This window comes from Silurus aristotelis (genome assembly GCF_946808225.1).
Source record: "Silurus aristotelis genome assembly, chromosome: 14".
NCBI lineage: Eukaryota > Metazoa > Chordata > Actinopteri > Siluriformes > Siluridae > Silurus > Silurus aristotelis.
In genome coordinates, this window is record NC_139587.1 from 21,530,519 (window position 1) to 21,552,668 (window position 22,150).

At 37.4% G+C, this 22,150-nt stretch overlaps 1 protein-coding gene across 6 annotated transcripts in view; it reads left to right on the forward strand.

Annotated features, from left to right (window-relative positions):
• macrod1 (mono-ADP ribosylhydrolase 1) overlaps nucleotides 1–20,518 on the forward strand; it is a 91,520-nt gene extending 71,002 nt beyond the window's left edge. For 2 of the 6 annotated variants that reach the window (XM_083560751.1, XM_083560753.1), the window contains 6 exons: nucleotides 8,078–8,199; nucleotides 12,377–12,407; nucleotides 15,462–15,535; nucleotides 18,756–18,837; nucleotides 19,365–19,390; nucleotides 19,968–20,518. In XM_083560751.1, coding sequence (XP_083416877.1) covers nucleotides 8,078–8,199; nucleotides 12,377–12,407; nucleotides 15,462–15,535; nucleotides 18,756–18,837; nucleotides 19,365–19,372 — 317 coding nt within the window. In that variant the 3' untranslated portion in view covers nucleotides 19,373–19,390; nucleotides 19,968–20,518. Of the gene's footprint in view, nucleotides 1–8,077; nucleotides 8,200–12,376; nucleotides 12,408–15,461; nucleotides 15,536–18,755; nucleotides 18,838–19,364; nucleotides 19,401–19,967 lie in introns of all 6 variants that reach the window. The other 4 variants (XM_083560750.1, XM_083560754.1, XM_083560749.1 and 1 more) reach the window with 2 other exon arrangements.
• The last annotated feature ends 1,632 nt before the right edge of the window (nucleotides 20,519–22,150 follow it).

Sequence of the window (22,150 nt, forward strand, 5' to 3'; positions counted from 1 at the left end):
AAATAATTTATGTATAATTTTTTTTTCTGGATTTTTTATTTTATATTCTTTCTCTTTCTGTTAAAATAAACCTACCATAAAAATTCTAGACGATTCATTTGTTTGTAAGAGGGTAAATGTACAAAATCAGCATGGGATCAAATAATTATTTCCCCCACTGTAAATGTCTGATTGAATAATTGAATTTATGTGCATGCTAATCTGATTATTATTATTATTAGATTATGTACAGCATTGGTTATACTAGTGGCTCTGAATGAATTGTTACTATGGCAATAAGTTTTTAGTGTGCGTTCTCTTTCTGTTCAGGTTGTGAGGCTGGGCTCCATGTCAGTGTATATTATGCTGTTGTTTTGACCGCAATATTTGAAGTAATGTTTGTGTGCACATGTGCCTCCCTCCATCCATATGTTTCTCACTTTTTTGTGATTGAGGACGTGTGTGTGTGTGTGTGTGTGTGTGTGTGTGTGTGTGTGTGTGTGTGTGTGTGTGTGTGTGTGTGTGTGTGTGTGTGTGTGTGTGTGTGTGTGTGTGTGTGCGCCCCAGTGTGTGCGAGAGTATGCATCTGTTTGTGTTTAGTGCTCAGTGGTGGGCGGTAGAAAGACGCAATTAGGTAGCGTCCAGTGATTCCAGGTGTGTGTGAGCGAGTGATAGAAGGAGCAGAAATGCTGCAGTGTGAAATGGCCTAGAGCAAAGAAACAGTAGATAGTGGAAACAGAACAGGTGGGAACTGAAAAAAGCAGTAGGGACATGACTGCATATTGCAAAATCAATGAGAACATTTCGGAGGATTTTCAGTGTCGTTAGTGAGAATTTCAGACAGTTGGTGACGCATTATCGTTAAGTTACTCCTATACACAGATAAGATGATATTTCAAATATTAATGTCTTTTAAAATCTCATAACCACAGTGCATAGGGTCTACTACTCAAGGACAGATTTGATTTGCATCACAGAGTTCTTGCTAGACCTCAGAAACGTATTACATGTACAATCATGAGAGTTCATCTACCAGTCTAAGCTCCACAAGGGGGCCAAGAGGAAAGGTGTGAGATAGGTCTGTAGAGTGACTGACCCAGAGGATGTCAGCAGTGTGTATGAGGCAGAAAGTGTTCGGTCCCTCTGCCCACCTGTGTACCAATACAGGGCCTGACCAGGGATTTAACCAGCGTACAAACAGCAACAGTCACTAAGGAGAAAAGAGGGGAGGGCCTTCGGTCGACTCTTCGGTCTTATTTCCCTTAGTGGCCAATTAATACTAATTAAAATCCTCATAGGCCAGATGAACACCTCTTTCCTCTCTTAGACTCCTTTTTTTTCCTTTTTGAAAAATACTATGTCGTTTAGGTCGACCCATGCAAGCTGAATTGCTGTGTTTTAGGCTTTCGTGCCTAGTAAATAGCTTGTAAGCCATCAATCTGAGTTTCAGCTTTGCAATATTAAGTAAAAAATGTAAAAAGAAGAGAAAGCAAAGCAGACCCCCAGAAAATACAAAATAAAAAGCTTCACATCAAGCATCTCGGAGTCTTTCAGATGTTAAAGAGCTCCGCCTCTTGTCATCTCTCCCCTCCCTCGTTCTCCTCCACTGCCTTTTTTTAATTCGACACACCTGCTCTGCATCCGGCGCGGAGAGGGTGGCCAGACGGAGAGAGGGTGTAGAAAGGTGGACGGGTGGCCTATAGAGGGAGGAGAGGTGAAGAGCTCCACGCTCTGCCTGTTCTCTCCTGAGGCTTTGTATTGCAGATGTGGGCCCCCTTTTGTGCCACAGGCTGTGCTTAGCTGCCCATGGATGTGCTTCAGTGAACACAGAAAACTAAGACTGGATAAGGTTGGCTAAGAGTGGGCAGACAGAGGAGCATGTGTGTGTGTTAGGATAGCCAGTGTCTTGATGTATAAAAAAGCATGCGGTCAAGACCCCCTCGGCTTAGCTCTTTTTTTTTTTTTTGTGGACAGAAATAATGAACAGATGTTTCTAGCATAACAAAACCATTCAGATTGCAGCTAACAGGCTGTGATGGGGTTTATAAAAGCTAAGATATTGCTACCTCAGGTTTTTCCTCCTACAACTTGAAGATGTATCACGTAACAGAAAGTCTTGCCTGAGTAGTAACATTAGTAGTAATAAGTTCTCCAGCCTGGCCTGACTTTACCCTGAACCTAAACACTGTTATGCAATGTTGTGTTATCTATCATCATAAAACTCATAATTGCTATGTCTTTAAAAGACAATTAAAACCTTGGATTAAGACTGAAAGATGCTCTTTAAATGTCTCAAAGTCTTCTATATTACATCCTTAAGCTGTATAGGATACAATAGGATTTGTCATAATCAACAAAAAAATTTTTTTAGTTTTTTTATTGAATTAGATGTTTATTTGTTTGAGTTTTTGTCTCTCACTGTTATTTTTTTTTTTTAAGAACTTTGAAACTGAATTTTAAAACCAGCTTTTGCATTTGTTTTTGTAATTATATTTTAGCAAGTCTTTTTTTTTTAACGCCGATTTGGTGGCATATAGGGTAGCAATCCTACCTCACACCTCCAAGATCCTTGGCACTTTTAGGAACTTGCATTATAATCTGTGTTGTGTTTTCTACACGTATTATCCTTCTAACCTCGGTTTCATTGTGGTTGTACATTTACATTTATGGCATTAAGCAGGCACCCTTATCCAGAGCAGTGTAAAAAAAAAGTCCTTTGAGTCTCCATCAATGAATAACTCAATACTGGTTCACTAGATTACAATGCTGATTTTTTTTAAACAAAAGACAAAGCAAAACAGGAAAATTGCTAGTTTAAGTGTTTCTGGAAGAGGTAGGTCGCTTGAAGACTCAGCTGTTCAGAAATCTAGAGGAAGTTCATTCGACTACCTCGGTGCCAAGACAAAAATAAGCGTTGAAGTATACTTACCTCTTACCCTGAGAAAAGGTGGTACCAGTCAAGCAGTGCTAGAGGATCTCAGCATGGTCCAATGTGAGGAGTTATGAGGTCTCTGAGGTAAGAAGGTGCTGGTCCATTTTTGGCTTTGTAAGCAAGCATCAGTGTTTTGAATGTGCGTGCAGCCAGTGGAGGGAGCATAGCACAGGGTTGGTATGGATCATTTGCAGTGGACAAATAGCGTTCAGAGATAGACCTGCCAGCAGAGATTTGCAGTAGTCTGGTCTTGAAATGACAAGAGACTGAATAAGCACCTGAGCAGCCTGTGTGGACAGAAATGGTCGAATCCTTCTAATGGTATAGAGAAGGAACCTAAAAGAGCGAGTTACATTAGCAACATGTGAGGAAAAGGACAGTTGATTGTACATGGGTCCCCAAAGTTGTGAGCAGTGGCTGAAGTAGAGATCAGAGAGTTGTGAAGAGTTGTGAGAGAATCTCAGATCCTTACCTAGAATTGAATCACCTGGGATGGCTAAGAGTTCAGTTTTGCTAGGGTTCAGTTTCAGTTGATGAGCACTCATCCATGAAAATCTGTCCACCAGGCATGCTGAGATCCCAGCAGAGGCTGTGGTATCTGAGGGAGAGAAGGAGAAGATAAGTTGTGTTATCAGAATAGCAGTGGTAAGAAAGCCTATGTGAGAATATGACATCACCAAGAGAGTCAGTATAAAGGGAGAAAAGGAGAGGACCAAGTACTGAGCCTTGTGGGACACCAGACATAGGCCCTCTCTATGTTACCTGGTTTGATTGACCATCCAGGTAGGAAGCAAACCATTCCCATGCTGATCCACTGATTCCAAGGCTCCTGAAGGTTGACAAGAGAGTCTTATGGTTGGCCGAGTCAAATGCTGACGACAGGTCTAGGAGAATGAGGACAGATGACAGATTGACTGATTTTGCAAAGTGTAGTTTCTCAGTGAAAGCCAAAAGGGCTCTGTCTGTGGAATGTGCTGCTTTAAAGCCAGACTGGTTGGGGTCTTGGAGTTAGACAGCTAGACAAACAGTTGGTTAAAAACAGTGCATTCCAGAGTTTTAGAAAGAAAGAAGAGAAGTGTTACCAATCTGAAGTTTTTGATGTCTGATGGATCCAGAGTAGGTTTCTTTAAAATGGGAATAACCCTTGCTCTCTTGAAGGTAGTTGGCACATTGCCAGATGCTAAGGACCTGTTGATGATTGTGGTGTGAATGGCAGGAGGTCTGGAGTATAGTTGTAGGGATTGGATCCAGCGGGCTGGTGGTGGGATTGCAAGATTGGATGACTTGCAGCACCTCTTCTGCTATTGTTGAGAAATTTGACAACAAAGTAGTAGGGGATTCCTGTCTTTTTAGTGTACTCGGTTGTCTCATTTTCTCCCGAAAACATTTAAGTATCTATTCTAAATTGCCCGTGTGCTCTGGACTTTCTACAGCATTCGACCAGAATGCTGCATTTACTGAAAGAAAAAAAAAAAAGATTTTAAAGGGTTTTGTTTTTGATGATTTGATTTAGTTTTTAGGGGTTTTTTAGAATTGTAAATGTATGCTTCAAGAACTCTCAGGTCTAAGAGGAACTAGTGCAGCTGGGTGTAGGAGGAGCTGAAGGAGAGCATGGAAGCAGAACAATAGCAGTGATGAAGCTCATGTTTTGCCTTTTTCACCTTAATGTCTCACACCTCAGGCATGCTGAAAAGAGACAGATGCTAATAGAGAATCAGCATGTGGAACGACCACAGGTGTTTGATTTTCTCTCTCTCGCACATGCACACACACACACACACACACACAGCCACATGTACTCACGCACACACATACATACACACACAGCATGTTAGTCTAGAGCCATTAAAAATCATGGGGGGGATACAACAAATTACTGGGAAAGCATGAAAAAATAGTCTCATTTTGAAGTGACAAAATGGGCAATTAACAAGCAATCTGCATTTTTTCTTAATGTTACCAATTACCCGTGCGTTTTCTACTTTTAAAAGGGCATTTTGAAATTAGCACTTTAATTTGTGTGTTTCTAAGGCAACAAGAGACATCAAAAAGAGTGTGGCAGTAATACTGTAGACTGTAGATCAGGCTTCAGCCACAGGGTTATGGTTTGAGTTGGAGTGAAAATCAAATAGAAGGTGATTATAGAGTTTTCGTGGTGGTGTTGATGATGCTGGTGGTGATGATGCTGGTTAGTAAGTGACTGGGGAGTTATTTCTTAAAGGTATTTCAACTTCTTCAAGTCCCTGAAGACCCCTTCATTTTTCTTTTAAGTAAAATGTAATGACAATTTTTTTCACCAGATGTGATGACTTCTTTCATTTGTTCTTTCTTTTTCTTCCTTCCTTCCATTTATCACTTCCTTCCTTCCTTCCTTCCTTCCTTCCTTCCTTCCTTCCTTCCTTCCTTCCTTCCATTTATACCCTCCTTCCATTCATTAATTCATTCATTCAAAAGTGGACAGGATGTCTTCAAAGAAAACAGAGACTGTTTGAATGTCAAATATATGAATGTCAAATAATGCTAGTGTTCCTAAGTGTGTATGATGAATATAGTGGATTTTCCATATTTTCTAAACCCAACTCAAGAGCTTTTTATTACTCAATTTGACAGACAGAAATGCACAAACACATACGCACATTCACACACGGCAAAGCAGCATGTGAAAAACTGCTCCTTTACCCCCTGGGCTTTGTCCTTTAGCAGGCTTTAACCTTTAACTGCACCTGGGTTTCCACACCCTCATCCTTTCGCCCTTTCTCTCTCTCTCATTTTCTTGCTCGCTCTTTCTCTCTGTCTCTCTCTATCTCTCTCACACACACACACACACAGACAGACACCAGTTGAAACATTTTCTCACTTCTTCCACTGCCAATTGTGCTTTCTTATTGTATAATATTTTGTGTGACTATTTTTCCACATAAGCACCGTTATAAATGCATTAGGGACGTGTTCTTCTTTCCTCCTTTTTGTGTCCTGAGGGTAGAAGAGGACACAGTGAGAAAGTGCGGTAGGTACACGTGTTACAGCTCTACTAGAATAGCGGGGGGTTAAGTGCTTTACTTTAGGGCAAAGCAGGAACAGTCAGTGGACCAGGAACATTGTAACACGGTTCTCATTGTCAACAACAATCAGTGGCTCAACTGTGAACCGAGACGGTACTCTTTTGGCGCCTTTTTCCCCACAGAGCTGATCTTAACCCTTTAAGCACGTTATTTCTCCACTATTCTGTTTTATGACTTGTCTTTTAAGGCAGTGACGTGACGTACGGCAGCACAGCAGTCATCTGTTTAAACCAGGCGAGCAAGTAAGCACAGCGCAAGACCATAAATTTTGGCACTGGACATGACCTTGACGAGCTGATCAAGAAAAGAGGGATAAGAACAGAGATCCATGTGGTCTCTGTGGTTAGAGAAAGAGGAGGAGATTGGCAAGGACCAGGAAATGTAATGCAATGATCTCAAAATTGTGATGTAATTCTTAGTCATGACATATTGTTATTAATTTTGTCATGATCAGGTGTTAATGTTTTACAATTCTTAATGTAATTTGGGAAATACTTTAATTCAGTGGCATTAATTATGCCGATAACGCCTTTTTCAAACTACAACTGTGTAAGTGAGCTTGTGCCCAGCTAGAGCCTCAGATTCCTGTTCTTGACTGACAGGAGTGGAAGCAGATGTGGTCCTATTAGATGATGAAGCATTTCAGAATCAAAATTTGATGTTTACTGCTTTCAGAGATGCTGTTCCGGTCACCATAAAACTCTAGAGACTGCTGTGACTGAAAATCCCAGGAGATCAATAGTGTTGTTGTTTTTTTAAATAGTCAAAGAAGCCTGACTGTTAGAAAAGTGAAGAAAAGATTGCAGGCATAGTGGAGTGGGTGGAGAACAGTGGCAAGAGTGAATAGAGATAGAAGGGTATCTGCAAGCGTGAAAGGGAAAGTTCATAAGACTGTGGTGAGACCTGCGATGTTGTATGGCTTAGAGACAGTGGCATTTTATTGGGAATGACCAGGATGAATAGGATTAGAAATTTGTTTATTAGAGGGACCTTGCAGGGGGGGATGTCATGTGCAGAATAGGGATATAGGATATATCGGTAGGAGAATGCTGAGGATGGAGCAAGAGGAAAAGAGGAAGGCCAAAGAGGACGTTTATTAATGTAATGAGGGAAGACATGCAGGTGGTTGGATTGACAGAGGCAGATGTAAAGGACAGAGTGGTATGAAGAGAGATGATCCTCTATGGAGACCCCTAACCGGAGAAGCGAAAAGAAGAAGAATTCAAAGCAGTCTGATATCACCAATTATGCCACATTTGAAATCCCTGGCATGAAATTGTTTTATCAACCCATCTAATGTGTGTTGTCAGCATTAACAGAAACACATGACCTGTATCTCCATGCATTGTCTCGGTGCACAATTTAATTTTTATTTTCATAAAAGTGGCTGGTGATTATATATACCGTGTATTGTGCAATGTCTGTTCGGATTTATTTAGATTTTTTAGTCAAATTTAAGGACAAATGGTACAAGAAAAGCCAATAGTATGAAACTCAGGTGCAGTTTTAGACTGTGAGGGGATAAAAAGGGTTAGAAAAGGTTTAAAGAGAAGAGCGTAAGCAAGCTATAAGTCGAGAGTTTAAAGAGGGAAAGTGAATAATAAGTGATTAAAAAGCTAGAAGAGAAAGGATTAGGAGGCAGGGATGTGTCTCTGTGAGAAAAGAAAAAAGGAGCAGAAATAGCAACAAAATAGGGAAAAAAGTCTAGACAGACCAAACACGTGAGGGTGGGAAAATAGACAGCCAGGCAGCAGTCGATGTGTGAAATAAAAGTTTGACGTCTCAATCGTTAATTTCTTCCTTCTCAGAGTCTTTGTTCCAGGGTTGCAGTAGAAACACGAGTAACACCAGATTACTACTGAAGTCCTGCCACTTCAGTGGAGTGCTTATAGACAGGAAGGAGAAAATGAAGAGTATGCTTAAGGACAGTGTGATACTTGAAGGGTCACATGAAAGGTTGAAAGCGAGTGTTTGAAGTCACACATGAAGGAGCTGGTTTACTGTTTGAGCCGGGATTAAAAATGGAATTTTTTTGCAGGAGAGTTAAATCAAGCTTTGTTTTAATAATTCATGCCTCTCTTTCTGCTCTTCGCTTTTTTCTCAGACGTTATTCAGACCGTGGGGCCAATAGCTCACGGCTCTGTAGGGGAGACGGAGAGACAAGCGCTCCGAGACTGTTATTTTAACTGTCTGCACACAGCAACTAAGAACCAGCTGCGGACAGTGGTGAGAGAAAAACACTCAAGGACACACACACACACACACACACACACAGCACTTTTAAGGGCGTTTCTGTCGATTATATATACACAATTCTGTGTGTATAATTTTTCAGTTGAATCACTCAGATATACGTTATGATTAATAAAATGGTATTTCATTGTACTTACTGGGCTTCTCATCACAGCATTTATAATATGTGTGCAAATCAATCTCAGAAAACTCAATAAGTGTGCCATAAAAAAGAATAACAGGGCTTTTAAAGATTAAAAAAGGACAATATAAAGCTTCTTTTTTTTGCTGTTGAAGAAACACAGAAGCACAGTCAAAGCTTGTGAGAGAAATACACAGAATGGTTTGAAAAAAGCAAGGCTGGTACTATGTATGCCGTGAGATACACTATTTTATGACCATATTAGATTATCAGCATATGAAATGTCTTTGGAGACTTTCTGTGAATGTGGGCTGGATATGACATTGTGCAAATATTAAATCATAGAATTAGTTTCTGTATGCAGCAAAGGAGTAAAGAGTATTCCTGAAAACCATACTTGAGTAAAAGTATAGATACCTTACTGCAAAACTCACTCAATTACAAGTTAAAAGTCAACAATTCCAATATGACTTGAGTAAAAGTATTAAGTCGGATTTTAACAGTAATCATATTAAACGTAGGCAATATGAAACACTTGATTTGTGAGGGTTTAATCCTAAAATACAAATAAAATTGTAAACCTCAACACTGCATTAACCAAGATCAACCGCCTCTTCAACATGCAAATAAAATTAAAGTCAATAATTTTAGATAGAGTAAAACCAAATATTCGGAGCTGACTGTGATTTGATGCATATCAGTCTCATATCAGGGGTAATATTTGTATTAAATGTCAACAAAAGCTGGTTCTTGAAGTTTTTGTGATTTTTCTAGCTCTTTTTGTACTAAAAATGAGGCCAGCAGTGCTAAAATGCCGCGCACAGGCAGCAGATGCGGGTGGGGGAGTTTTGAGCATTAATGACATCTTTAACAGAGGTGGGAAGGTTTTCAGAGCACTCATGTCTTCACCAGCAAATGCCAGAAAGCCGTCAAGCAGTGTTGGAGCTTGTTGTAATTGGGATGTCTTCAGTATCTTGAGGAAATCCTCTTCCTCTGATGAGGTGGTTTTACTTGTAAAACGTGATATCGCCTCATCTGCAGATAAATAAACCACGGCCGATAAAGCTGCCGTGCAAAATGTTGTCATTGCCAATCAAAATATAGTGGAGTAAAAAGTACATATATTGAAACATAAATGTAGTTGAGTAGAAAGTAAATGTTGCGTATATCGTCGATACTCAGTAAAACTAGAAAGTAGCCAAAAAATATCTTAAGTACTGTAAGAAAATACATTTACTCAAATACTTTACATCACTACTATGCAGCACTGTTAAAATCCGGGAAGCATCTCTTTCGATGTTGATTTTATATTCTTTAAAATCTGAATTGTACAAAACGCATTGGTGAGACACCGATATAATCAGTGATCCCTTCGTCTTGAAAAGGTTACATCATGAAATGTCGATGTATAGTTGTTCTCGCATCTTCACATAGTAAACAACACCAGTCCTGAATTCACCAAACTTAGATTGTGGAACACAGTGGAATACAAAAAAATCTCTGTTGTTCTCTAATGTTTTTAGTCTCCAACATTCACGTGTATGAAAGTAAGTCTGTGGAACTGGGAAAAAAAAGCAGCATGTGACAGCATCTTTAACCTGAAATTGACACATCTTTGTTGTCTCTTTCTTGATAGTTGGTGACTTGTGTTTGATTTCTGAATGTCTCCCTACAAGATCTAGCAATGTTGACTATTAAAACAGAAAAGATTGCCCAGAAGCTGCTGAAGTAGTATGCCTATTGCAGATTACAATTAGGTTAATTGAAAATGTGGAAAGGGCAAAAACACTTTATTGGGGAAAATGTGCATGTTTTTATTTCACCCACTTTCACACATCATTTATTATTATTTGCATGACCTATAACAAACCAGTAAGACTACCTGAAATATATAATTTTTATGGACTTCAGTCAACCAGGGCAAAATTTTTATTGGCTGGACTTTCGCCTTTCTCTCCCAGCTCTGTTCATTACACACCTCAGCCCACGCTGACACAGATCAACACAAACAAATACTACTATGGCAAACACCTGCAGGCATCCATGCTGTACATAAACGTGTTTGCCGTCAGTGTGTTTCTCACCACTACGACTTTAAAGTTTTAGCAGGATAATATTGATTCTTTGAGTGATACTTTTATCAGAAGGTGCTTTAAAAAGCACCTGAGTGTGATAAATCAAACTGAGCTCTCAGACGCAAGGCACTTTGTATTATATGTTGTCACTGTAAGTGTTTGCAGCTCAGATGTTGAGCTTCTCTGTTTAACTTGTAGAGGACCTTAACAGTTGTACATTTATATCAGTACTGAAGTTTATATAATGTAGTTATAAAAAAGAATAAACTATATAACTTGACTATATATTTTGATATATTAAAAACACTGGTGCAGAAAATTTGCTCTACGCAGCACTTAGTGATCTTTAATAGTTAACTGGCACGCTAATGACAGGTTTTAATTAATTCCCTTGTTCTAATACACTATAGTTTCTCTAGCTAAGGTTCATTTACATGACCTTGTGTGGTGGACATGCTTCCTGTACTGAGAAACAAATTTAAAACATCCTCTCATAAATAAATCCTTGGATATTTTTTTTAGTAGATGTTAGATGACAATGTGGTGTGATTTTCCATGCAGTTGTTAATTACTGTATTCTTCAGAAATAATACATTTATTATAAATGTAATAATGAAGTTTCAGTAACAACATTTTGAATTGTGTTTTATTCATTATCGGTTGCTTTTACTTTGTGCCACAACTGTAGCTTTTCAATAAACGGTTTTGTTAGCTCTATGTCTATCTTCTTCTTCTTCTTCTTTCGGCTGCTTAGATTAGGGGTCGCCACAGCAGATCATCCGTCTCCATACCCCCTGTCCTCTACATCTGCCACTTTCACACCAACTACCTGCATGTCTTCCCTCACCACATCCATAAACCTCCTCCTTAGTCTTCCTCTTTTCCTCTTTCCTGGTGGCTCCATCCTCAGCATACTCCTACCGATGTACCCCATGTCCCTCCTCTGCACATGTCCAAACCATCTCAATCTACCCTCTCTCAAATTGTCTCCAAAGCGTCCTACATGCGCTGTCCCTCTAATAAACTCATCTCTAATCCATCCGTGTTACTCCCAACTAAAACCTCAACATCATAGCTCTGCTTCTTCCAGCTTCACCTCCTGTCGTTAGCTCTATGTCTATACATGTAGTAATTATTACTTATGCATGAATGTCACTGCCACTGAAACAGTTTCTTTGCTACAAATACTTGTCAGCAAAACTTGTAAGTTTTTTTCATATAATGGGATTTCATCTGACCTGGTGCAATAAATAAACTACATTGATTGATGTGTGATTCATACACTTTTTGTAGAAATTATGACGTTTTTAGATTTCACTGTAAATAGCATTGTTTCCACACACATCTTATCGCAATATTTGGAAGATAGCAAATGTGGAAAAAGGCTAAGATTTACCCGTTTGGCATTTACCCGTTACTCATTTGTCCCGGTAATATGTCTACTTATTTGTCATTATGACACACAAAATGTCACAATGATTATTGTGTGAAGGAAAGATAAACGTATGTACATTCATTCATTTAACATCTGAATAAGTGCTGAATCCTTTACTGCAAAGATTCGAAATTGGTGCGTTATTTATTACATAGTAAAAATAAGATAACCAATCTGTTCTGTGAAATGATTTATCTGGAGAGTGTCCTCACAGTGGAAAAAACAAGATAACATAATAACATGACATAAATTCTCCAATAACATGAATTTTTTTTTTTGCACACATTTGAATAGATAAAACCTGAGTTGCCTGCATGGATTTACTGAAACATAATTAACCATAAAACTGTAAAAATATAATCAACGTATATTGTTGTTTTTAAGAATAATCATATTCACCTATAGAGTTTTGCCATATTCGAAACCTTATACCTTTAAAGTGTATGTATGCTTCTTATTTCTTTAAATTGTGTGTTTTTCTCTGACTCTCTTTCATATCTCATTTGATGTCTTTTTTAGGCTTTTCCCTGTATCTCCACTGGAGTGTACGGTGAGTGGCAAATCCAACAAGTCTCAGTTCATAAAATTAAAAAGAAAAAAAAAAAGTTTTATTCTCATTTTTTTATTGTAATGTTAATTCCACAAATTAGTTCCTCAATTTCCACTAGCATCTTTGTTCTATGTGGATTTCCAAATAACCCAGATAATATCCAGTGGGAATTTATTTGGTACTGCATTTGTGAAGCAATCCTTTTTAATAATAACGATGTATTCAGTGATGCCTGTGGTTTTTCATTAACTGTGCTTATAACGACGTCCTGCGTTTGTTCATCATGATCAGAGATCTGCCGCTGTTTTTAAGACAAGAGCACGTTTCTTTCTGGAACTCTGTCAGTGGATATCAGTTGCAGTAGCATGTGGGATTATTTAGATTAACACAGAGTGTAGATGTCGAGATTAAAAGAGATTGGGTGAGTATGTATGTCAGGCAGATTAATCTGTATGCCCTGATTAAAGAAAGATCCAGCACTCAGAACACACTTTTCTTTTCTATTTAACACGAAAAAGCCTTTTTAATTACATCAGCCTCCATTAATTGCATGAGACTGTGCCTTGTTCTGTAGGTGTGTAGGAATATATACATTAACGGTTCGCTACAATCACAGTACAGTAAGGGGGAAGAAAAAAAAAAGTAAAATTGCTTGTCGTTTTTTTATTAACGAATTTTATTATTAATTTTATTATATCAACAGTTTATATTTTTCAAATGTGCTTGGTTAATTAATATTTAGATTTATATTTTTTTATTAAGTAATCAATTAAATTGGCACAAATTAAATTGATTAAATTAATGGAAACATTTTACTAGTTTACATTTGTTACACCCCATGTTGGTTAAACAGATTTTTTGTGTGTGTGTTTTAGCTTTAATATTTAATTTTCTAAATATATAATTTATTTAACTGTTCTACTTATTTCAGCATACTTTAACAAACATCTTCATTCCTTCTATCGTTCATTAATTTACTCCCTCAATATGCGGAATTGTCTTGAATTTTAAGAAAATATTTTGATGCTGGATTTAAAACGGTTAAGAATGCATAGAGCTAGCGTTAGCGCTAACCACTTCCAGATTAGTGGTTAAAGTTAGTGCTATGGATTCTTAATGGATGAGCAGAACGGATCTAATGTATGGTATGGATTGAGTAGCCACATATATATATTTTTTATTTTATAACGCCTTCATTGTTGTGTATGTCCACCACTTAAACCATTTCGTCTGGAGCTCAGACTGTAACCATGTTCTGCACTTAAAATGGATTGCAACCTTAAGCCCTGTATATGTATAATATATACTGTATTAGTCAGGTTGCCATGCACAAGGCCTGTGGAAAAGAACAGCAGCCTTGGAAAGACAAGTGTGAGACAATGCAAGGACAAACATTTGTGGACACATGACCATAAGAGTCATGTGTGCTTTTTGAACATTCCATGTTTTAATCTCCTGTTGTTGCTTTTTTTTTTTTTCTTCTTCTTCCAAAGAATATGTCTGATATTTGACATCATTTTGCATCATTGAGAATACACTAGTGTCACGGCCATGTGAGCTGCATAGAAAAAGACCTTCATCTTGGTGTAAACTTGCATTTTAAATAACCGTTAACTGTATCTGTATACACCCTGTAATTAAATAAGAGGCAGTCATTGTAATTAGGATTAAATCATGCTTAATTGTGCAGCACTGCTTTGTGTCTTTGAGTGCTGTAGCTGGAGAAATCACTATATGCATGCACAATTAAAAACAAAAGATTGGGGACACCTGACCATAAGATTCTTATGTGTTTTTTCAACATCCGAGTACAGTCTTAGTCCCTATTAGCTGTTATAATAATATCCACTCTTCTGGGAGAATCTTCTACTAGATTTTGCAGTGTGCTTGTGGAGGTTTGTAAAAAGTCAAGTTCTAATGTAGGGTGAGGAGGCCAGAGACAGTCAGCATTACAATTGAATAGGGTTGAGGTCAGAGCTCTATAGCAGGCCACTCAAAATCTTTTCCCTCAACCCATGTAAACCATATCTTCATGAAAATTTGCAGGTGACAAAAACGTACATAGTTCTTAATGCAGAGGTCTCTTGAACTGTTTTCTATGAAGGGCCAGAAATCTTGATTAAGGGTTGAAAGGAAATGTTGATTATGCCAAATATGATATTTAAATAAAATGTCTATGGTTCCCTTCATTTATGGTTTCAGAATTTAGAAGAAAATAAATAGAAAACATTACTATGGAAACTGTCTAACTAATCCAGTTTAAAAGTTTTGTAGTTTATTGAAATATAAAGTACAATAAAAACATAGAAACAAAACAAAAGAGTTAAAATTTTAATACAGCTATTTGAGCTATAAGCAATACAGCTATATGCTTGTTATTTCAATGAGAGACACAAAGTCAGGATATTATGTAGGCGAATCAGTTTAACTTCGGTTTACACTTGTTTAAGTTCATCAGATTGAAGGTCTGCTCACAGAGGGAGGTACTGACAAAGGTTTTGCATCTTTAAAAAAAAAATTATATTACAATTTTAAGTTAGAAATGAAGACCTGTGTCATTTCCCCAACCCCTATCAAAGATCACCAAGGGCCCTAGTTTGGGCATTTCTGCTTTACTGTTTTAAAACAGTAAAATTTTCTTTCATTATTATAGGACAATATCAACTCCCACACAGCTTAAAAGTTTTTTTTTTTTTTTTAGAAAAGGTTGTTTGGAAATTGTGTGCTCATGTTTATGGAGGCTAATACTGTAGATCTTTCCACTGTGCGTGTTGTAATAACCTGGGACGCAGCACAAGCCGCAGTTTCAGTGTCCTTTCCTCTGGGTAACTGTTGTGTGTTGGTGAAAATTGTTTTGTGGAGTGAAAATTGAAGCTTTGTGTTGATCTGTGGTCAAGCCAGTGATGTACATGTAAAAAAAAACTAAATACAACTTGTGTGTAGATGTATTGTGTTGCCCTCTGACATACAGCTTATTTGTAATATATGTTTAATGTCAACATTGTGGATCTAGTAATGCTCGTACATCCTATGTTTTATGTATGTTTGATGAAGGATACCCACCTGAGCAGGCAGTGGAAGTGGCTCTGAAGACAGTAAGAGAATACCTGGAGGACAACTCTGCGCAGGTGTGTGTGAGCGGGACAAAACTCCCTGTTGGTGTTCTTTTTTAGCTGGTGCTGTTATTGTGCTATGCTGAATAGTGCATCATGTTGTCATGGCAGTCACAGGGGGGACGCAAGCTCTGTCTCGTTTTTATCACATGCATATGTACTATTCTAGGGATGTGGTGTTTTAGTATACTCTACTTTCTGTTGGGTTCACACTTAAAAAAAAAAAAAAGTAGTATAATACATTTTCTTCAGGCACTTTTCACTAATCTAATCAGACAAGTTCACTCTCCCGGTTCTTACCTTCATTATGCTCATGCACGCACACACACACACACACACACACACACACACACACACACACCCCCCCACACACCCACACAGGAGCCAATCATGTATGCGTGGGTAAAAAGAAAGCCCATGGTAGATTTAACACATAATGAAGCATCAGGTAAACTGTGCCTGCCTTTTCTATCTCTGCCTCTATCTCTCCCTCTATCTTTCCCTCTCTCTCTATCTCTCTCTCTCTTTCTCTCTCTCTCTTTTACACACTCTCTCTCCCTCTGTGTCACTCTGTCCATCCGGTCCTGAGCTGCGTGCTGACTTGCTGACAGTTCCTCTGCCTCTACAGTTCAGTGCAGTGACAGAAACGAGCTAATTAGAGAGTCCTAATTAACAAGCCCTCTCCTCCCCCCAGCCACACTTTACCATCAACACACACCAAATTAGCGAGCATGGGCAAGGAGCGAACTGAGAGAGAGGCAGAGACGAGAGATATTTGCTGAAGAGAAGGAAAGAGGACAAAACAGGTGGAAGGGGAGAGAAGAGCAGGGAGGGCTGTTAGATAGAGGAAACAGGAACAAGAGAAATGTGGTGGTTACGTGCACAGACCGACAAATTAATCTTTAATCTTAAATTTCTTATGCGTGGGATTATGCGTTATAAGTTTAGTGTATAATCAAGTGTAAGGATAGTCACTACGGGCCGTATTCAGAGCAGGTTACAGAAGTCCAAAGTTAAAAAAGATATCAAATGTGAAGCACTGAATAAACCTTGGATAAAATTTTTAAAACTGTACCACCTGTACTAAAAATATATTACTGCAAATTTAGTGTAATTTACAAATATTACATTGTTATTGCAAAAGCTTATGAAACGGCACATGAGATACCAAATCAAGGTCAGGAAATTGTGTGTGGTGTGTAAGCTTTTTCAAGCTTTTAACTGACAAAGTTTTATGTTAATTGAGCGTGTCCTCGTGTAAAGAGAATGGGCTGATGGTTTGATAGATAAGATGACCAAGACCTACAGGTCACTTTAATTCATTAATTTTATTCATGAAAAGAGTTTTCTTTATCAGGATGCTATCGGTTGTCGTTTGTGTGAAAGAAAGAAAAACACTATGACATTAAAGGGTAGACATAATGTCTTACATTTTCCCCAGATAGTTCACTTTAACTAAAACCAGTATTACACTCTGTTATGTTAATCACTGGGTTTTTATTCACTGACTGGTCTTAAATCTTTTTAAAATTGTATCTCTATTTTAATCGGCTATTTTTTTAACCTCCTATTGTTGCTTTAGTTTTGTTGTTTTAAAACAAAGTTATATATTTATATTGGACATTATTTTTCCCACACTGCATTGAGAATACAGTATCACAGACATGTGAGCTCTAGAGACCCAAATCTTGGAGGAAATGAGCATTTTAAATGAAGTTTAACTGTATCTGTATACACCCTGTAATTAAATGAGAGGCAGAAATTGTAATCAGGATTAAATGACGCTTAATTGTGCAGCACTGCTTAGTGTCTTCGAGTGCTGTAGCTGGAGTGTGTTGAGTCGCGCCGAGTATAACTGGAAGTGACGTGTGTTTTTTTATAGACATATAATAAAGAAAGTACACCCTCTTCGAATTCTGTGGTTTTACGTATAAGAACATAATAAAAATCATCTGGTCCTTATCAGGTCTAACAATTATATTAACACCAGATAAATAATACCACACGACATATTACACCGTCATTATTTCTTTTTTTACAAAAATCAAGTCAAAATAGAGACACCATGTGTAAAAATGTAGCATACTCTTAATGCTTCCATAGTAATTCTATAGGAAAGTAGTAGTCAAGTGCTGCTAATTAAATGCCCTTGATTAATTGATCATCAGCAAGTGTCACCACCTCTAAAAGCTCTATAAAACGTTTTAGCAGTTTGCTGGTCTTGAGCATTCATGTGTGTCAAGGGGAAAAGTCATCAGCAATGAACTTAAAAAAGCAATTATTGCTGCACATCAATCTGTAAAGGGGGTTATAAGGCCATTTTCAAACAATATTAAGCTCATTATTTTACAGTGAGGAAAATTATTCACAAGTGGAAAACATTCAAAACAGATCTTTCCTGCAAATTACCTCCAAGCTCAGACCGTGCAGTGCTCAGAGAAAAACCAAACAAAAAAAATACAAGATTGACATAAATTCTGTGTCTATGTAAATCTTGTTTGTTATTTTTTGGGTTTTTTTGTAATTTCTCTAAGTCTAAGGCTTTAAGTGCACTGTGCATAAACAAATGCCCACAAACCTCAATGAACTGAAGCAACATTGTAAAGCGAGTGAGCCAAAATTGTTCAAACTTCAATTCTACAAACTATTGAATCATGCTTAGTTTTTCACACATGATTTCTCTTTCTTTTTGTAAAATATATTATGGCAGTGTTTAAAATGTCAGGCATTGTTGTTCACCTAAGTTTGTATTTACAAGATGGTTTTTATTTTGCCCTAATACATAAAACCATAGAATTCAAAAAGGTTGTACTTTTCTTTTTACATGACTGTATAGAGTTAACTGTATGTATATAAGAATAGAATAGAGGAAGATATCATTTACAATATAATAAAATTGAATAGAATCATAAAAAAAGGAGATGGTTGCATGAGTTTGTAGATGAGGTTATAGAGGAACAGAATGAATTTTGTAATGAGTTTGTAGAGGAGATTAATGACTTTAATGAGTTTGTAGAGGAGATTCTAGCCACGCTTGAATACACTTTATTTCTGCAGTAAAACTGAAGTGCTCATTAGAGATGTAAATATTTGTTTGAACTGGGATAATACTGATAATGACATTTGCATACTAAGAGTGTGACAATTTTAAAATCTCTCTTTAGCATTTTCCTGTTCTTGTCGTCTCGTGCTCTCGCCCTAACTTGAGTGCCGATTTGTTTTTCTGTCTCATCAGCTGGACCGGGTCATCTTCTGCGTTTTCCTCAAGTCAGATGAGGATCTATACAACAGCCAACTTCCTGCCTACTTTCCGAAAGGTCTGTTTCGATCCTACTTTCCTTTTTCTTAAATGTTATCATTTTATCTATCTTGGAGAAAAAAATATATCACCACCCTGGCGCATATATATTCTCACCATTATATCCTCAATCATGGACACACGAACAAAACACACAGTGGTCCTCGTTGCCCTCTTTGCTTAAGGTTTTTTTTTCCAATGACACCAGCCAAAAGTCACTGTAAGCCCTGCATCCATTAGATTGCATTAAATTCTGCGGCCTGGCTTTTTATTTTCCGCATCATTTTTTTTCCCCTTCAATTGTTGTCAACATTAATCTAGTTTGATCAAGCATAGTACACGCCATGGGACTGGGCTGTCACTTTCAATCATCTGTAATGTTATTTTGCCTTTCTAAACAAACAACGCACTGTCCGTGGTGTAGAAAAGAACAGCGTTCAGTGCTTCAGAGCCAGCAAGCAACTTATTCATGCCTAAAGAGAGAAAAGACTTGAGTCGATCGTTAATTTTATTTTCTCAAAAATTGTCTGTCCCCACCCCCTTCAGCCTGCTGACCAATCCGAGAGCCCAGTGTGAGTACAGGTAACCAGTATGATGTGCACTAACCTATGCTCCTGCATTGTTTCAGTGTGTTCATCTGGGACATTAAAATGCAAAAGAATGTAGTGTTTAAGAGAAAAGCTCATCAGTGTCAGTAGTTTAGTTGTAATGTTTACAGATAAGCATATGTTAATGGTTTGCAGTGCTAACAAACTAACACTGAATATATTAACATTTTTATAATGTTTTTTATTGTTCTTGCGAAGAGAAAATTTTGAAAGAGAGGGAGAGGGGACAGGTTTTATTTTCTCTGTGCTTTGAGTATAAATCATTAGTTTTTAAAACTGACCATGGCACTGCATATTGTACTAACTTTGACTCAGCTAGCATTGTTCTTCATTTCCTCCTTTCTTCATAAGATGTACAAGATACCTTCGTCTCTTCCTATATCTATTGTCAGTGGTTTAATTGACAGGTGGTGTGAGTGTAACCCTGCTCTGTGTTAGTGTTGCTACCTGTCAGCGCAAGTGTGACACCTATGTGTGACGATCTTTGTGAAATCTTTGTGCGAAGCATCTCAGCCGAACTCGTTTTTTTCTTCACTTACAGATGAATTTCCGAAAAGCAAATTATGAGTGGATGGAGTCGTGTCGGATCCCTCGCTCTTCGCCGGCTCCTGCTTCCCCAGCGTCTGCCCTGCAAGCAACACCTACTGATTATTTTTGAATTAGCTGATTTTTATTCCGTAATTTCTTGTCGCTCAATCCAGTTTTCACCAAACTACAGTTTGATGATCAAAGAAAGGCTTTTTTGGAGTTGCACTAAATAGGATTGCAATCAAACAGAGCACATCAAGTGATGCAATGTTTTTCTATTCTGTACTGTTGCAATCAGGAAGTCTGTCCATACACATTTTTGATACATTGATTTTGATTTTGCCAGAATGTTCTATAGCTATCTGATCTTCAATGCCATCCTGTTTTTTGTTAAGATTATGCAGCAGTTACACCTAATATGATCCACTAGTAGTTAGTTAAAAAAGTGATATAAAGTTAACTAATTGTTAAAAGCTATCAATTTATTGTATAATTGGAATTAAGTGTTTTGCTTGAACCTATAATCTTGTAAGCCATTTCAATCAATCATTAAAGCATTTGTAAACATGCACCTTAATAAAATATTTTGGAAACAGTATGATTAAAAAAAGAAGCCTTTAATAAAACATGTGAACTTGTTTGTGCTTTTTAACAATTGGGAAATATAAAGCTAAAATTAGGTACTATCTGATGCAGATCACATTTCAGTTTGCTTTTGCATATCTATTGTCTTCATTCTAATAATTTAATTGAGTTAATTAGTTAGTTGTGTTTATTATCCATAGAGTGGAATCCTGCTTCCATAAAGTATAATAGAACATAATATAACATCGACATCACAATAAAACCTAAAAAACTACAGAAATACATCATCATCATCATCTTCTTTCGGCTGCTCCCATTAGTGGTCACCAAAGTGGATCATCTGTCTCCATACCCCCCTGTCCTCTACATCTGCCTCTGTCACACCAACTACCTGCATGTCTTCCCTCATCACATCCATAAACCTTCTTCTTGGTTTTCCTTTTTTCCTCCTTCCTGGTGGCTCCATCCTCAGCATACTCCTACCGATATATACCCCATGTCCCTCCTCTGCACATGTCCAAATCATCTCAATCTCCCCTCTCTCACCTTGTCTCCAAAACATCCTACATGCGCTATTTTAACAGTCGGCACAAATGAAATTGATACACATTCCTCATCCATGGTTTTATGTGTTACTGTTATAGTACAAATGAAACAAAACTGTAGTTAAAATAAGAATAAAAAAATATTCACTGTTATTGCATTTACTCTCTATCCCTTATAATTTTCCTTAATAATTGATCTTCCTTTATTTCCCTGAGAAACCTAAACATTGCATCACGCATTGTAAAATATCGTCTTTAAGAGTACTGAAGAAGTAAATACAAGAGTGGGCTGTTCATATGAGATTGCTTTCCAAGGTTCTGAAATGAATTGTATTAAGGCAATACTAGTCTAGATTACATTTCCAGTTTTTAATGAAGTGGAGGGTAAAAATTGCAAGAAAAATGTAAAAACTTAATTAGGAAAACTCTGTGTGTGCGTGTATATATATATATATATATATAGATCTAGATAGATAGATAGATAGATAGATAGATAGATAGATAGATAGATAGATAGATAGATAGATAGATAGATAGATAGATAATGTGTGTGTGTGTGTGTGTGTGTATATATATATATATAAATAAATGAATCAGAGATGGTAAGATTCACTGATTTCTATTGGTGCATCAGCATAAAAGTTCACAATGTGATGCATAGATTTTTTTTTTTATGTGCATTGGATACAAGTTGGCATTAGTGAAAACTAATCTATTTATGTTGAATTATTAGTAGATGCACTAAATGTATTATTTAGAATGTGACCAATAATTTGTGACCAATATTTTATATGTAGATGGATTTCTCCTCACTAAACTGTTTCTCAGGCGCCTTCTCTCAGCACCACTGCTGCTATGTGAATATGACGTATCACAACAGAGACACAGGCATGTCCTGAGAGTGTCCTGAGAGCCACATAGAATATAGATTAGCAGAGGTAGAGCTGCATCTTTTTTGGAACCGAACAGAAAAAGAACATCTGGTTTTATTAAATCTTTTACATTTTCTCTTTTTTTTGCATTTGAAATGCATAGTTTGTGAAAAGGCCATGCGTTAGAAGGCGCT